The 12,972-nt window shown below is 40.7% G+C and overlaps 1 protein-coding gene across 8 annotated transcripts in view; it reads right to left on the bottom strand.

Moving 5' to 3' along the window:
* The window catches only part of NELL2 (neural EGFL like 2), a 342,904-nt gene that overhangs the window by 230,884 nt on the left and 99,048 nt on the right, over positions 1 to 12,972 (bottom strand). For all 8 annotated transcript variants that reach the window (XM_072972950.1, XM_072972947.1, XM_072972949.1 and 5 more), the window contains one exon: positions 8,454 to 8,604. In XM_072972950.1, the coding sequence (XP_072829051.1) occupies positions 8,454 to 8,604 (151 nt within the window). The remainder of the gene's footprint in view (positions 1 to 8,453; positions 8,605 to 12,972) is intronic.

The following is a 12,972-nucleotide window of genomic DNA, read 5'->3' as shown; positions in this document are numbered from 1 at the left end:
ACTAAGTTTATCTTTTAGTTAGTAATATCAAGAAAAAAATGGCTTAATATATGGCAAGCACTCACAAATATCAAGACTTATTTTACCAGCCTCATACATAAAGACATTCTTACTCACCCAGAATGTACAATAATTAATGCTAAGTAGGAAAAAAATCTCATTTACTTCACCTCAAGTTTATTAATATAGAAGATGATGGCCAACTGCAAAAGACAACTTTGTATTTATATATAAATCTACTGCCACAAATTATTTCCATGTAGGCTATTTGAAAACTATTCAAAGTCAGAAGCATAAATAATACTTAGGTATCAAAAAAATTCCTAATAATAACCTCATGAGAATCTATTTATATGCCTAAATCTCAAGACTATCTTCACTAAAGAGAAGTGTTATAAAGCACAGAACATAAGCTAGGGGGCTGTGCCAAACCTCTAAGGGACAACAAAAAGATTTTATTTATCCTGAAGAAATTGCAAATTTGTAAAAGTAAGAAAAAAAGAACAAAATTCTTTCAGAATTTGGGGAAATTTTCTCATTCATTTTTACTTATAAATATACTTTTGCTTTTCAAATGAGCCTCTACTGTTTTCCTATTTCTCTTCTTCTATATTTCTTGCCCAAATAGATAAGTGAACCAATATCTTAGAATTATTTCTTTGGCCTTCATTGTTTTTCCTTTCAAGACACAATAGCCAAAAGACTATAATGATGAGAAAACTCCTTTGATCTGCCTGTGTCTTAATGATTTCAGATATAAAGTACCATATATAGTTGTCTGTTGTTTCTAGGTAATTCTCATGTTAGCATTTCTCTGCACTAACAATGAAATACCAGAAAAGGAAAGTGAAAGACAGTGTTGGCTACACACACACAGAAAGTCAACAATCTCTTCACTGTGCTCACGCGAAGTCTGTAGTCCACTTTTAAGTATCAGCCCTGACTTGCAAAACACGATTTGAAACCAGCATCTCAGGTTGGAAGGCCTAATGAGACTGCTCACAGCGCCCCAAGGCACTGCTGGTGAAGTTCCCGGCCGTTTTATAATGATGTCACTTTGTCTGAAGCTGTGTTTCAGTACCAAGATTTGACTTAAGCCCTTTTCCAATCCCGAGATATTGTGATGTCTGCCTTTCCTCCTGCCATCTTGCTCTCAGCTCACTTCAGACACCCCAGAACCCAGAACATGTCCATTAGTCTCATATGTCCAGTCCAACAAAGTTGTGTGATTAGGTTTCCATCTTTCACGCCGTGGCCGAGATGTTGCTGTACAGCTCATTACAGGTGTCATTATTCTCTAGGAAGTTGACTTACAGTCATTTGAGGCAGCGGCTACCAGTCAGAGAAACCCTCCAGTCTAGAGCTAATGACATTTCCGGCTAGATTAGGCACCCTGCATCAGTACAGCAGTTTGAACCTTCTCCAGATCCTTTGCTCCAGCCTGGTAAAACCTTTGTGATGTCATTGACAATTCCCGATGTACTCATCATGCTCTTTCTCTTGATCTTTCATTCATTTCTTTATCCACAAAATATTTATTTAGCATCTAATTCTGTACCACAGCTCAGCAGGTGAAATGGGGTGTGCAAGTTTAATGCACAATCCCTTACAGCAAAAAAAAAAAAAAATCTAATAAAAATTGTTATCAACTACATAAAAAATTTCACACAAAAACACAAGTACACCTGGGAAAAGGATTAGAAAGCTGCACCCCAGAGTGTAGTTATCTCGAGATGTCAGAACTACAGGCAGTGGTGCAGGTGAACCCTGGCTCTTTGTTCTGCAGAGAAACAATTCTCAGGTATTTGTTCATTTATCCATTTGTTTAGGAAGACAGAAGAAAAGAAATGTGAAAAAAGTAAAGGCTCATTTAAAAGGAATATTTATCAATAAAAATACATTTTTTTTAAAAAAAGCTCTGCTTTGTAGCATTTGATGATTTCCATGACCCACCTCAAGCTACAACAGTAATGTCAGACAACTCACAAAGCTTCAACTCTGGTCAGCCAGTAGGAGCCCGCCCTAGGACACTGCTCATTGGCTGAGAGACATCTTCTTCTTTATACTGTTCTTATCTTCAAAGCATCTTTAATAATAATAGTGGTTTGCCCCCCAGGGACAGAAATTAAGTGGCCAAGGATGGGGGTAGAGGTAGACTTTTTCCTTTATATCCTATAGTGCCTTTTAAATTTTGAACTACGGGATGTATTACTAATTTGCTTTTTAATTACAATTTAAATGTTTAAAACCTTCAACAAATACTTTTTACAACTGCAATCGAAGGCAGTAAATTATATTTTAATGTCTCTTATGCAGTTAATACATATGTATACATGTGAAACATGTAAATAACAAGGCAAGACGTTATGTTAGAATGCCAAAAGGAGGGGCCCAAATTTACAAACCGCGTGGAGGAGGAAATGAACGTAAACGGGAAAGGTCAGTAAAAGCTTCGTGGAGATGTGAGTGAAGTTCTGAAGTGTGTGCGGCATTTGGATGAGCAGAAAGAAAGGAAGGGGGTGACACACAGATGATGAGCAGACTGGCCACTGTGCTCGGCATTTCTACTCCTACAGAATGATGCCACTTCCCTCCATCTCCGCCAGTGCCCAGTGCCAGAGCTGACCTTCCCCACGGCCTCTATCTCTCAGACTTCTCCCTGCTTCATTCAGTGTCAGAGCAAGCTTCACGACAGCCAGACATCTTAGGATAGCTCATTGCCGTCAACACGCACGGAGATGAGACTGAAGCCAGGGACTGATGGGGGCGGGGGGTGTTTCACATCATCTCCAGTAACTAACACTGATGGTTACCTAGGGTTTGTTCAGTAGCCGGCACTCTGCGGTCAAACTCACAGAGCCGAATCCTCCTGCTGTCCTGCGTCCTACCACGCAGGCAGGAACTTGCAGTCAGCTGCAGCACCGTGATCTCACTCAACTCACCCTCAAAAGCAACTAGGAAATGTGCTTCCTTCAGCATGGGGAGAGCTCTTCCATGAGCCAGGATGGACCTTACAGACAGCTGGACCCGCACCTAATCACTGCCAGCAAAGGATGACAGATCCTTGTTTATTTTGATGGGCATGTTTCAACATTTAACTGGTCTAGAGCTAACCATCCCATGAAGCACATGAAGTCATTCACTTTTCCAGGCACATATTCTGCAAACTGGTTTATCTTCATGGATACCCCAGAGAGTTCTGCTGATCAAAATTTGACATTTTTTGGATAGTGAATTTGGCTTATTTAATGACAAATGTGAGAATTTGATTACCCCTGTTTTAACTTGCCTCCAGTAATGGCACGCTGTTTGGTCATTAACAAATAGATTATAAATGAATATTTACTGGCATAGGAAAAACATGAAAACACTTGGCTAAAGTTTTAAAAGCTATAAAATATTATTTACAGTATGATTCAACCTTTTAAATAACATATCTACACACTTTAAAGACATTTATAACTGGAAATATTAGTAGAAACTATCCCTACAGGAGTAAGAATACAGATGATTTTACTTCCTTCTTTGTGATTTTCCTAATTTATAAAATTCACTACAAATACTATACATCATGTTTAAAATCTGTAGCATAAATTAAAACCTCCACATCCTAGAGGATCCATCCACCAGTATGTGAGAGCAGGACCCACACCACATTCTGAAGAGAAGCTTGGCCCTGCCCTTGGGAACCGCCCACTTCAGCCACTACAGGCAGATCCGGGTGCCTTCTGTTCAGGTGTATCTTTGCTGGGCTCCTCAATTTTTATAATAAAATGTCACTATTTCCTCCAACTCAATTGCTGTTGAAGTTCAGTTCTTGACTCTCACTTAATTGCCAGCAAAGAACAGCCACAACTCGGGTATTTATCAGAGAAGTCCAACTTGAATGCAGTATTATTCTTAAGAGCTACACTGAGGAAAGCAGTTTAGATGGACTGTTGTCTGAAGGACATGGTATTTTATCAGGGTTTCAAATAGGAAGTGCTACTGGCATTTTGAGCAGTAAGACTTGGTTGTATGGAACTTTCGTGCACACTACGAAGGGCCTCAAACACCTTCACACCTAGATGCACGATACTGGTATCACTATAGGTTCACGTTTTCAAGGTGCACTGTGGCCTGATACCACCTGCTGACATGAGGGCCTCTGAATTTGTTTCTCTAAAAGCATTCATGACATTTTGCCATAAAAAGTCATAGGAGAAATATGTCTCTGGTCTCAGAACCAAGACTAGTTGGGAATCACCTAACTGCAAGGAAGGGAGGGTACAGCTCAGTGGTAGAGTGCATGCTTAGTGTGCACGAGGTCCTGGGTTCAATCCCCAGTGCCTCCATTAAAATAAATAAATAAACCTAATTACCTGGCCCCCCCCAAAATAATCATCTGACTGGGTTCCTATTTTTTTCCTTGCCCTGATTTGCATATTTCATTTTATATTTACCTTATTGTCCTTTAGATACCTCTAAAACCACCTAAATTTTTTTGTTAAAAAAAAAGCAGAGAATACATAAGTATTCAGGAAATGATAAAACTTAAGAAATGGGAGTGAATAAGACTAAGGAGAGAAGGATAACTTCAGCAACAGTAACAGGAAGAAAAAACAATGTAAGCCATAACACAAGGTCTGTGAGGGTGATCGATCATAGAAATCACAGTGGACTGGTGAACACACCAGACTCAAGAGTCAGAATTACACTGAGGAAACAAGTCTGCCAGAGAAGGACAAATACTGTATGATTTCACTAATATGTGGAATCTGAAAAACAATAAATAAACATAACAAAACGTAAATATAGTTATAGATACAGAGAACAAACAGCTGGTGGCCAGAAGAGATGGGGTCTGGGGGAGGATAGAAATAGGTGAGGGAGATCAACAGGTACAAACTGCCAGTGACAAAATAAGTGAGTCACCAGTATGAAATGCACAGTGTGGGGAATATAGTCAATGTGCTATCTCTGCTTGGTGACATCTTAACCAGACTTACTGTGGTGATCATTTTGAAATGTATGGAAATAGCAAATCACTACGTTGTGCAGTGGGAACTAACATAGTGTTGTAGGTCCATTACACTTCAAACAAACTCATAGGGAAAAAAAATCAGATTTGTGGTTCCCAGAGGCAGGGGATGAGGGGAGGGGGGGCTGGCTGAAGGTAGTCAGTAAGTACAAACTTCCAGTTACACGATACATAAGTACTAGGGGTGTAATGTACAATGTGATAAATATAATTACACTGCTGTATCTTATACATACGAGCTGTTAAGAGAGTAAATCCTAAGAGTTCTCATCACAAGGAGTATTTCTTTCCTATTTCTTTGATTATGTATCTATATGAGATGATGGATGTTCACTAAACTTGTGAGCATCACTTCATGATGCATGCACGTCAAGTTTTTGTGCTGTACACCTTAAACTCACAGTGCTGCATGTCAAGCGCATCTCAGTAAAACTGAAAGGAAAGAAAAGAATTGGAAGAAGTGGGTTTGGGTACTGACTCTGTCAGTAACTAGATAAGTGATGCTGTGGAAAAACAGGCAGAAGAGAAGCTAGTGAAGAACCTCTCATAGACACTTCGAGGAGGCACAGCACAGAAGTCCAGCAGACCCGCTCTGTAGTCACACTACCTGCGTTCAAACCCCACCTGCACTTACCCTTGGGGACCTTTAGCAACCTAACCTCTCTAAGGCTTGTTTTTCTTATCTGTAAAATGGTAATGAAAATGGCCTTGTCGTAGAATGAGATTTTTGCGGAATTTTTCTCTCGTATTATCAAGCACTTTATATGAATGTACAGGTGAGGAAGCTGAAGTTGGGAAGAGGTAAGTAATTTGCACAAGGTCACAAAGCAGTAAGTCTCAGAGCTACGCCTGGAATGTGTGCAGTCCATCTCCAGATGTGCACGCTTAACCACTATCAAATATTGATGCTAAAATGAACTAATGCATGGAGTACACCAAGCACTGTGCCTGGCACACGGTGAGCCTTTAATAATTGCTGACTCATTAAGCAAATGAAAAGTCCCTTACAAGTTTAAATGATCTTTTAATATCATAGAAAACCTACCCTTTATCTCAAATACGGTATTCATTTAGGTAATGTCATCAAACTTGTAGGTGATACAAAGGAAGAATGAATAAGTAAAACAAGAAATTGCAGAATGAGTATTAAATTCAACAAGAATAACTAGAAAGCATGGGAGCTGAGCTCAGAGATCTATGTATAAATACACTCATCATGATGTTTGTTATTAAAGTTTAAAAAGGAAATGAGTTAAATATCCAAACGCAAAAAGGTGATCAAACAAAATATGGCATATCTACACACACAAATTAAAAAACCTGGATTAAAATATGACAGAATTTCACCGTTAGTCTTCTTTTGGTGACATGATTTGTATGAGTGTTCCTATTTCTTTATGACCCTTAGTTTTCCAAATTTCCTACAATAGAAATATATTGCTATATTAATCTGAAAAAATAAATATTCTTTTTAATTGAAATAAGTCAGTATAAAGCCTTACATATCACTTTAACAAATCTATTTTATAAAAACAGTAAGAAAGGGTCTGACAGCAAATCTCCCTTCAAGGATCTATTTACCTGTAAAGGTCGGGGATTTCAGTGGTCCACATCCTTACTATGTGCTAGGTGCTAAATTTTTTTCAAACTATTTTAATAAGTATCAGATGGAAAGTGCATAGATTACTAGAAGTCCATGTTGGTCAAGCATTTGTAGAATTAATAGATTCAACTCTAGGGACCAACAAAAATATTGACCATCTGGGATGCACACAGATGAGGGCAGCAGACCTAGTGACGCGCTGCTGATCAAGTCTCGAGAAGAGCAGACAGAGCACGCAGCTCTGGTCAGCCCAGAGGCAAGAGGACCAAGACAGACAGGAGGCTGCAGGAGACACCAAGTATGTGAGAGATGTCATCTGGGAGAAGGCTGGGTGAGTTCCATGTCTCTACAAATGAGTAGTGGGGAAAGTCACAGGGCAGAAGAATGGAGTGCCCAAAATACAGGGGAAGTTTCCTAGCAAGCGGAAATAATCAGCAATAAATCAGGCTGCTCTGTAAAGGAACGATATTCCTTTACTGTGTGGGAATCATGTTGCCTGAAGACCAATTAAGAAGGGCGGGGTCACAGTGCTGTCAGCAAGGAGCTCACCCGATTTCCGTCACCTGAAGACGAGGACCAGAAACACGCACAGGGAAAAGCCCTAGCGAACCCTTGGAGATGGACCTCTCCCTTTCTTGCTCTGTCTTGAAGATCCTAAGCCAGTAACTGGATGAGTGTAGGATGGAACCCCCCTCTCAAACACAGGCCAAAACCCGGGAGGAAAGAAACCCCAGTGAGGGGCTTGAGAAGTTATGCCAACCCACTGGGGCTAAAGATGGAATTAGATGGGGTCTTGAATCCCTGAGAGTAACCCAGGTAGAATGTGATCAGGAACCCCGCTCTCCATGTCAATTTGCTATATTTTGTTCTCCACTTATATTTGCTTCTGTTTGCCCTTTAGTGTTTAGTGAAGATTTGCAAAGTCCCAGGCAACCCTGTCTCTGATAAGAGATTTCTGCCCTCACCTGAGCAGGACCATTAAATCCCTTATATATGTAAAGCACTATATTTATACATGTATAAACTCCTTGATCTTCACAACAACCTATGCGGGATGTACTATTACTATCCTCATATTACAAGTAAGGAAATTGAGGCACAGAGAGGTTATGTGATTTGCCCAAGGTCCACAGACGGTCATGAAGTGGATATTTAAAATATGAACATGAAGAAACTTTCATGGTCAGAGCTGTGGCTAGTCTTTCAGGAAGGATTCACTTTAAGCTGTTCGATATTATTTGGTAGCAATTTATATATTCGCTAAGTGGCATGCAAGAATTTTTTCTCTCCTCCTTCCTCCTCACTACTCCCACCAGCTCTCCTAATCATGCTTCTGCATGTGCAAGGAGCTAGGAAATACTAGACAGCATTCTGATTCAACACGCATCCAAGAATCCAGCTGTAACTGCTGGCCTAAGAAGTGCACTGAAAAAGAATCTATCTGTCCGTGATTAAAATGCTAAGACTTTAAACTTTAAGCTCAGGCAGTATCCTAAAGAAACAGAATATGATATTTTTGTGGCCAACTGTTCACCAATTAAGAAGAAGTATGTTTGACTTTAACACTGAGGAAGACATCTCAGGAGGAATTTAGTCATTAATAAATGTGTTTTAGGAACGGTGACTTCTGTGTGCTCTTAGCAACATCAAAAGCTCCTTCTGCTTTTAGGCTGATCTCAATTACCTGTGTCTGTGGTTTTGCATAATGTTGCAAAATTCTTCTTGCTGTTTTAAACCAATCATGCATAGCTTGCTTTTGTTTACTCCTCTTAATGTGCTGATTTAACCATATATGATAAAAACACAGGGAACTCCAGCAGCCACACGTACCTGTGATCCAAGTGGTGAATGGAGAGAATCACTCCGGAATTTAAGTGGGTCTGTTTCAGGGTCACCAAAATAGTAAATTCATGTTTATTTCTCAGCTTCTGAAAAAACCGTTCGGCTGTAGCAGTGGATGCTTTTATACTTCTGGGAGTATCTGAAAAAAGAAACATACAGTAAATAGACTAGAATTTGGCTTTATAAAGTATCTTCTCCATGCAACAGCTTTCAGAAAACATTATCGAGTAATTGCTGAAAAATATCAAGTTCCAGACTCCCCTGGTAAAAATCTTTCAAAAAGACTTTTTGTTACATATAATACAGGACAGTAAAGCACATGAATTACTGAGCCTGTGTTTCAAGGCTCTTTTTTTCAAAACTGCCTTTGAGGCAAAGAATCAAAGAACCCTGTTTGAAGAAATGAGCATCCAAGTTTTCTCCTTACATGCTTCCTATATCCTAGACACCACAGCCTCACGGTCAGTGACACGGTGCCAACAAGAAACAAAAGAAGGTCCTTTGGAGAAGAGGTCCTAAAAGACCACAATAGTGTAGTTTAGCTTTCCCGACACCTCCCGACAGAAAACTGGATGTAAATATATGTGCCACCTTCCACACTGATATCTGTAGCCAGAAGGCTTGCTATAAATAGATTTTTTTAAAAGATCATTGAAATTAGTCACTCTCAGCCTTCTGTGCAGTGGATGAAACATTAAAATCAAATTATCTTACCCTATTTTGGAAAGAAATACATAGAATTTAATTCCCACGTCCCACTCCCCAGGCTTAGAGAAAGCTCAGACAAGAGGTTGAACTGGGAGAACAGAAGGTTTTGCCCCACACTTTCTTCTGGTTTAGTCTTGCATTCCAACCTCTGGACCCAGAGGATGTGGAAGAGATAGCAAAGGATAGAACTGGATTTAGTGGACAGGAAAAACCTATCATTCAGGCCAGCTGCTAACACAGCCTAAGGCTCTCCTAATTCATCGAATGTGCAAAGGATTGCTGGGAGACAGAAAAACAGTTTCTGTTGTTATCAAATCATCCCCCTCTTTTCCATGCTTTAGACTAGCTAGGCCAGATAAAGAGTTCTCAATGTGGAAACTACTGGCATTTGGAGGGAACAATCCTTCCAGTGGAAGACTGTCCCATGCACTGCAGAACACTGAGCCCACCTGGTCCTTGCCCAATGAATGCCAGTGGCACCCAATCCAAGTCATCGTGATGACTCAAAGTTCTCCCACACATTTCCAAGCATTCCCTTGGGAACATTGCAGCAGAAATCAGGTCAAGAACCACAACTGTGATGAAACAGAGATTACAGGATGAATCCAAAGCTCCCCGCCTTTCCAGTCCCACAAATTTATGGGATAAAATGTAATCGTCTGGTCTATGTCTATCCTTGGGGATGCACAGACATGGAGAAGCCCTCAAGACACCCATAAAATAGAGGAAGGGACAAATAATCCCAATACAGGGAAAGAAATGATGTACAGGTAGGTACAAAGTGTGGCTGGATTACAGATGGAAAAGTAGCCAATACTGTCTGGAAGGAAGGGTCTCATAAAACAGATGCATTTGATCAGGAGTCCAGCAGGTAAAGAAGAGAAGGGAAAGCTTTCCAGTCCTAGGAATAGCTTGTGAAAAATCACACACGTGTGAAAGGGCACAACGTGGCTGAAACAGCAAAGAGCAGACACTGGAGGATGGGGCTGGGTAGCAAAGCTGGACAACGCAGGCAGAACCTTGTGTGTCAATGTAATGGACAAGTTGTTTCTGTCACCATTATCAGTTTTTTCTCTGAAAAAATAAGGAACAATAACTCTTATCTACCACAGAAAAATGATCCCTCCCCACTCTTAATCCGTAACTTCCTCTATATGAGAAAGACCCTGACCAGTCAGAGCATCACCTACTCCCGTCCACAGTAACTGATACAGAAGCAGACACCAGTCCAGGGCAATGAAGTCAGGCATGGGACATCTGTTCAAAGCTAAAAGAAAAAGAAACTCTCTCATTTCCAAAAAGAAACATCCTCAGCTGCACTCAACATACACAACTCAGAAGCATCACAATAATCTGCAATTTCTGCTACAGTAAATGTAGCAGTTTCTCCCCAGACTCCATTAGAGTGAAGACAGACTGTGGAGACAGGCCAGACAATTCCTCCAGGCTCCAAAACCTTCCGCTTCCTCAAGCAGGCAAACAGAATGTGATTCTGTGCGAATAATTTATCTGGTATTAACTTTTCATCCACTCCAATGTATATACAAGTGAATCATTCACAAACTTCATTACTTTGTTTTAATTTGATAGATAAAAGAAGATTAAAATTAAATTATAACTATTTATTATGCTCCCTCCCCTGCCCGTTTCCAGGCAGGTGGAGTTTGAACAGCATCCTTTGTTTGGCTGAGCTGGGTGACAGGGATGCAAATGAGAGAAATAGAGGAAGGACCACATTGAATAGAGAAGTGATGATCAGAGTCACAGAGAGATGCGAAGGTGTGGCCCGGGGAGCTTAAGCTCTTCGAGTGAAAGAAAGTTAGAAATGGTGGCAACTGCCTCACAAGGTAGAACTTTAGAAAAGAGATGCTTACAGAGGATTTTTAGGAAGCTTTGTCATTTGGTATGCAAAGGACACCATCACTAAATCTCTCTATTATTCTCCATTGATTCTGGAGCCAGATTTGTGGGAAGAGTTGAGAGGTAGTATTGTTTTTGTGGAGTTTTGTTTGTTTTGTTTTGTTTTCAGATGAAATGACATGTGAAGACTGACCTTACGAAGAAAAGAAGAAGGATCTAAAAAAATGGATTACATTTGAGTATCATTGGTAAAAATGTAAATCATCATGATTGAAAACATGATGAAGGAATGTGTAGTTAAAGGGAAGCCAGTTTTTAAAAACTGGGCAACCTGCATTTTGGAAAACTTTCTCTGGTAGCCATGTGGGAGTTCATTTGAAGAAAAGAATGGAACACAGAGAAAACTCTTGAGAAACTTTGGCAACTCAGGCTGAATTGAATTCACTGAATTTTTTGTTTTTTTCCCACATTTTAAACATCACATTTTGACATCCTTAAATGCCCTTTCCCAAATCAAATTGACTGTGGGCTTTCGCCAGTGATGGGGATACAGAGCTCCTGGTCCTTCCACTGACTGTCAGGCACTTTGATTCATGAAGCACCGAGTGAATCTGGATCTCTGCACTGAGATGCTTAAGGAGACCCGCAGGGAGGAACCATCCTCCGTCCCACCAGGGTGGTAAGTGGGGTCCTACAGGGTCTCCATCCAGATTAGACTGAAGCTACTCACTCACGCAGGGACACAGTTCAGGACACGATCTCTCGTACAGTCTAACCTCTCCCCCAAGACCATTACCTCCCTATTTTGCTCCCTCTATGGGGGTTAAGGTGACCTGCAGGAAGGAGGAACCCTCCAGCACAACTCTGGTCAACAGAAGCCCCATTCAACTCATGCTGTAGAGAATTAACCAAGTTCACTGCACAGAGGTTTAAAAACTGGGGCTTGCAAGAACCTGGCATCCCCAGCCCAGGGGCCCAGGACACAGGTGAAGATAAGTTACCCGAATGTGACAGACAGAGCACCTGCAGGAAGTGTAAGTCATGACTACACCATAATTTTCAGCTTTCTGTCCACAGAACACCATCTCCCACCTAATGTATCATTCCCTTTAAAAACATGTTTTTCAAGAATTCATTATGACTGAGTCTGGGAAGGACTTGATGCGGGCCAGAACTCTGGGAGTAGCTCAGAAAAAATGAGGAGGAGAATTCAAAGGATTTTTAGAAAGCAGAATTTGGTCACTGATGAAAAACCTGCAAAAGGCAACAGAAAGGGAGAAAACTGAATCCAAAGTTTCTAGCTTGAGAGAAAAAATGAAAGAAAGGCAGTGGGAGCACAGTGGTCCCCAGATGGGATTTCAGTTTAGAAATGGTCATTCTGAGGTCATTTCTGAGGACATGCATGTGGAAGTCCAGTAGGAGGCAGGACTACAGAATCTGACCTCAAGAGAGAGGTCACGGTTGGCCATATGGATGCAGAGGTCATGGGAATATGGCACCTAAAGCCCTAGGAGGGCTTGGGTAAATCATGGAATCACAGGAGCGAGAGGAGGATAAAAGGATGGACCATAAAGACACTACATTTGTAGCACAGCAGGGAAAACACATATAACTCTATACATGTACTATACATAATGCTGCACATCTGGTACCATGCAACATTTGACCTTCAAAAATGTATAAATAATATATTTTCCCCTTTGAACCCACATTCCATTTTATTCTCACAAAGCTTGACAAGGGCAACGATTACTACTGCCTTTTTCAATGTGAAAAGCAAGTCAAAGAACAATCCTGTGATTCACCCAAAGGCACCCGGCATGCTAGATGTGTAATGCGGATGATAATTTCTGTTCAGTATTCCTTCCACTAAATTGCACTGCCTCCTGAACGTGGCACCCTTATCTGTGCTCAACTGCCACTCACAAACAGAGGCAAA

Source organism: Vicugna pacos, chromosome 12 (genome assembly GCF_048564905.1).
Source record: "Vicugna pacos chromosome 12, VicPac4, whole genome shotgun sequence".
In the NCBI taxonomy this organism is placed as follows: Eukaryota; Metazoa; Chordata; class Mammalia; order Artiodactyla; family Camelidae; genus Vicugna; species Vicugna pacos.
The sequence above is the reverse complement of the archived record's forward strand: the minus strand, read 5'-3'. Positions and strand labels throughout refer to the sequence as shown.